At 36.1% G+C, this 5328-nt stretch overlaps 1 protein-coding gene across 1 annotated transcript; it reads right to left on the reverse strand.

The window, feature by feature from the left end:
* Positions 1–363: 363 nt before the first annotated feature.
* Positions 364–2302, reverse strand: LOC149415179 (uncharacterized). Its single transcript, XM_089643034.1, has 4 exons — positions 2299–2302; positions 2068–2211; positions 996–1331; positions 364–902 (listed from the first exon to the last, which is right to left on the reverse strand). Exons 1-4 carry the CDS (start codon positions 2300–2302, stop codon positions 364–366), a joined length of 1023 nt encoding a protein of 340 aa, XP_089499160.1.
* Positions 2303–5328: the final 3026 nt, after the last annotated feature.

Raw genomic sequence — 5328 nt, forward strand, 5'->3', positions numbered from 1 at the left:
ATTTGCAAATTGAAAGAGCGTGGAAGTCTGTTGTTACATTATGGAAAAGTAAAGTTTAAGGTCCTTGAGTCAGCGTGTGACATTTATGAACAACCATTTCGTGAGTGTAAATAGTTGCAGTCGGAACATGAAAAGGATTTCTGCATGCTGTGAAATGATTACCAATAATTACACTATACATCTCGGACAGAATAATGGTTTTTCTCTACCATGAGCGAGAATGTGACATTTTTAATATTCATTCCTAAATAAATATGAATAACTGGATCAGAAAGGCGAATACAAATTTAATACAGAATAGGTGGGTAGGTGCCTTTTTAAATGTGATTTTACTGAGCAGGAGTAGTAACAATGGTCACATGATTAAGGTTTTTCTCGAATATGAGTAAGAATGTGACGTTTTAAATCTCCATTTTCGGAACATGAATAGCTGCAGTAGGTACATGAATAAGGTTTTTCTCCATTATGTGTGCGTAAATGCACTGTTAAACTTGATTTGTTAAGACAGGAGTAGTTACATAGATAACACGAATAAGGTTTTTCCCCAGTATGTGTGCGTAAATGCACTGTTAAACGTGATTTGTTTGAACAGGAGTAGTTACATAGGGAACACGAATAAGGTTTTTCCCCAGTGTGTGTACGTAAATGCACTGTTAAATGTGATTTCTTTGAACAGGAGTAGTTACATAGGAAACATGAATAAGGTTTTTCTCCAGTATGTGTGCGTAAATGCACTGTTAAATTAGATTTTTTTAAACAGGAGTATTTACATAGGGAACATGAATAAGGTTTTTCTCCAGTATGGATAAGAATGTGAGAATTTAAACTTTTCTTATCAGTAAATGAATAGCTGCAGAAGGTACATGAATAAGGTTTTTCTCCAGTATGTGTGCGTAAATGTTCTTTTAAACGAGATTTTTGTGAACAGGAGTAGTTACAATGGGGACATGAATAAGGTTTTTCTCCAGTATGGATAAGAATGTGAGAATTTAAACTTTTCTTATCAATAAATGAATAGCTGCAGAAGTCACATGAATAAGGTTTTTCTCCAGTATGTGTGCGTAAATGCACTATTAAACGAAAGTTTTGTGAACAGGAGAAGTTACAATGGGGACATGAATACGGTTTTTCTCCAGTATGGGTGCGAATGTGACGATTTAAACATCCCTTTTGAGAACACGAATAGCTGCAGTAGAAACACGAATAAGGTTTTAATCCAGTATGGGTGCGTAAGTGCTCTACCAAATGTGACGTGCGTGAGCAGGTGTAGTTACACTGGGAACATGAATGAGGTTTTTCTCTAGGGTTCATCTTCAGGCCCGTTATAATTTCTGGAAAAATGGAAGATAAAGTTTAATACGTAGTTATTATAATGAAATACAAAAATGATTAAAGTGAATAAAGTAAAAAAAAACTCAAATTAATTAATTAATTAATACTAAAGATAAAGACGACAAACTAAGCCACTCGGGCATATATAAACTTAATTGTAATGATTGTTCTGCTTTTTATATCGGAAAAATGGCCCGGAATGTTAATTTAAGAGTAAAAGAACATATACGATGTTTAAACAATAGTGCCTTTTCAGAATTCGCGAATCATTTAATAGAATCTAATCATTCATTCGATAAAATCTCTGGAACTAAAATATTGCATAAAAATGGATCTGGAATTAGATTAAACAACTTAGAAGCCCTTGAAATAAAAAAAGCAGTTAATAATAATTTAAATATAATAAATAACCAAATTAATTTATCTGATAGTCCCATATTAAATTTATTCCGCCGCTGAAACTGTTATTTCCTCCCCCCCCCTCCCTCATCATCATCCTTAATAATTTGTCTCCACCTTTTCTATTTGCATCTCTTTCTATCTGCTTTGTATCTCTTTCACTCATTGTTTTCATTTACCTATATTTATATGCGCCTGTATCTAATTAGCTTTAGTTGATATTTAGCCCTGATGAAGCTTGGGACAAGCGAAACCCGGTTGGCTATCGTTATTAATTCAAAAATAAAGTGGTGTCTTACTAAGTGTATGTTTTTTCATACAAAAAAACTCTTTTACCTGCAGGTCTTTCAGAGCGCTCTAAGCAATCCTTTTTAATATTCGGCAGGTCTATGTCTATCACTGTATAAGGTATTCCCACTCTGTCTTCTTTTCGGGGTCCTGATTCTACCTTGATGGGTACAGTCTCCGCATTAATGCTACCTGGAATAACAAAAACATCAACAATATATTTATAAGATGTATGTAGCGATGCTACTAGAATATTCGGGAACGTTCGCTCCTGCAAACGCATCGTAGCTAGAATTCTCTAATTACATTCGGCACAGCAGAGGCGGCTCTGGGGTTCCGGAAGTGGGTGGTATGGTAAAAACGCCAATAAATGTAATTAATTTGCCTGTACTCACCTATTCTAAAGTCGGCAGCACAATATTGTTTTATTTAACTTTTTTTGTCTTATCTCTAATTATTAACACATGTTACTTTAATATACATTTTATTAACCACTGGAACGATTTCGGTCGAAAAATCGACCACTTTTATTTTTCTGCGATTGATATCGGTCCAAAAATGGACCGATTTTTCTACCATTCGTAAAATATTTATTGTAATTATTTAAAACGTTTCCATGGCCAGCTACTTGTTTTATCGAATAGCTGATAATATATTCTCTTTGTCTATGAACTTATCCGTTGTCTTTGAAGTGTTATTTAACGAGTTTTCGCGGTTTTTTTATGGCGTCCTGTCAAAAACAAAATTATAAATTTTCAACATTCACGAAATTTTGGACTCTTCCTAAAATGCCGTAAGTAATTAATTTATTGGGTTTTTAACGCATAATTATATATCTGTGTAATCATGATTGACTTATCTATCTTTGAAATGCGTTTTTAATTCGTTTGTTTGTATTATATTGTTTTGGTTGAAGTTTTTGTGTAAGATTACGTCAACTGAAGACGTCATCTGTTTTTGATTTACAATAATGTCTTAAATACTGCACTCGCGCATTTGAAATATAGATATTCCATCACAGTGATTCAAAACAAAGAGATATATATAAGTTTTATTTGAATTGGTTCATTATTAATACAGATATTTGCTAACCAATTATTTTAAGTCATATGTCAAAAAGTTGACTCTTTTTCACATGTAAAATGGTGTAAAGCCTTCGTCACACAATAAAAATTTAGTAATTTAGTTGTATAATTAATTAATTTGTTTACTTTTACCAAATTTGTGCAGAAACAGCTGTCGTCCAGGGAAAGGGATCACTCCACAACCCAATAATTATTTTCAAATTTTATATTAGTGCAATATTTAACAAAATTTAAACATTTAAGTACTTACATTAAGTGTTTTCAATTTAAAATTTATAGAGCGGTGCTGACTGCAAGAGGAGGCAGAGGAAAAGGGAGACGTGGGGTACGAGCTGGTGCCGGACTACCTGCACGTGGACGTCAACGCAGAGCTGCAATTGCAGCCTCGTCTGGAGTGTTAGTATTTTTTAATGTTTTTTTATGAAAGTACTTTGCTGTGGCCGTTGAACTCATCATATATTTGTATTTATTTAAACAGCGACCCTGCTTTGCTACTGGTGCGAGAAGATCGCGTCAAGGCCCTAAAGGCTGTTAGGGCCCTGCCTGCTTCCATCCGGCTAGAGCTGGAAAGCCGAAAATTCAAGAAGCAGGCGGCGCGCATTTTGCTCCCTACCGCACCTCCAAGAAAAACTAAACAAAAGTAAGTAATCGTATTTAGATGCTTGGTACAATATTATTGTTTTTTCCTGACAGCGTTCCACTCTTACAGTGAGAGTTGGTAAGTTCAGCGCTCTGTGCATTTGGCACATTCAGTGCATATTTTACAGAGTTCTTATTTTATTGTTTATTTACATACTGTACTTACTGTTTCACACGTGAATGAGAACAATTTTCTATGATTTATGTAAATGTTTTCAGAATTCCATCTCCGGAGAGAACAACGTGTCCCTTTTCACAAGGGACGCCTTCACCGTTGCCACGACCCGTACCACCACCGTGGATGTCCACTCCCGCACAGACCCAATCAACGGCTCCCAATGCACCAATTATGCCTATCCGTGCAGCATCTCCCGAGCCGTTACCTGGGACATCGCGGAGTGGGGAACTCTTCTCTCCGGAAGCCGGCTATCACAGCGAGCTGTGGGTGGACGTACCATTCTACGAAGAATTGTCGGCGTTTGGGAACGGTGAGTTTATTTTTTGAAATGTCATACCAGGGGCTCAATATAAAATCAATTATCTATATTTTATATTGATATCCCTAGCACAGTTTCACTGTTGGTATATTGGCAGGAAATAAGCATAGTACTTAAAAATTCCACATAACAAACATACAAAATGTATTGTTGTTATGTCGTGGATGCATCATTACACATCTTTTTTCTGTAACGGGTATTGCAGAGTGAGAAATAAGACATGCCGAACTTCTTTGCGAGGATTACATTTGATTCACCGGCTTCTAAACGGTGTAATACAGCATTTTTTTCTTAAATTGAAAAAACACTTTCGCTTCACGGGACTCATTGTGTTGCGAGGCTGTATTGGTAGGTGGGTTTTGTAACCGGACAAATTATCATTAAAATAGGTCGCTTTACGTAGTTGGTCACTTTAAACGGATACGTTTTCCTACTAAAAGCTATGAAACCTTACTAGAGTTTACATTATCGTCACTTAAAACAGTAGACCGTTAAATGCAAAGTCATTATATCCAAATTCTACTGTAAATTTGTGTTTTCTTTTATTTCAGAGTCAGACATGGGCAGAAAAAGTAACGTGGACGAGGCAGCTGTACTAGAAGAGTCTGTACTTGGAAACCGTGAGTTATAAAACTAACTAACTTACCTTCACGCCATTTCGGTAGGCAGAGAGGATGAACCACCATGCAACTCGATCTTGGCACACACACTCTTTTCTTCATTCCATACCTACCTGACTGTGCTATTCTGACTCCTGACATTGCCCGCCTCAAGTATTTGATTAACTTTTTATATTTTTTTTTATATGAATACCTCACAAGAGCCTCAGCTGGAGCCAGTGAGACTATGGCATCCCCAATTGGGGGATGTTGTGAGGCTGAAGGTAAGTGGGGAAGGGAAAGAGGAAGATGGGGAAGTACCTGGCTATTCAGATCTAGTCACTAAACACGGCTAAAGCCATTTGGAGCAACGTTTCAATTCTGAATGGTGGTCTTACACCAGGGCGATACTGGTAGTATCTTCCACTCTGGAACGTGCCGCAAATATACTATATATTATTTTAATTATTATTTTAATTAATTAATTGT

This window comes from Hesperophylax consimilis, chromosome 19, assembly GCF_061612785.1.
Source record: "Hesperophylax consimilis isolate HC1 chromosome 19, BYU_Hcon_1.0, whole genome shotgun sequence".
Taxonomy (NCBI): Eukaryota; Metazoa; Arthropoda; class Insecta; order Trichoptera; family Limnephilidae; genus Hesperophylax; species Hesperophylax consimilis.

Excerpts from the sequence above, each read along its gene's own strand:
- LOC149415179 (XM_089643034.1), bottom strand. Across the intron at positions 1,332-2,067 it reads GCGCTCTGAAAGACCTGCAG|AAATTATAACGGGCCTGAAG; the intron begins GTAAAAGAGTTT and ends CCATTTTTCCAG. Across the intron at positions 903-995 it reads TTCATTTATTGATAAGAAAA|AACATTTACGCACACATACT; the intron begins GTTTAAATTCTC and ends CTCGTTTAAAAG.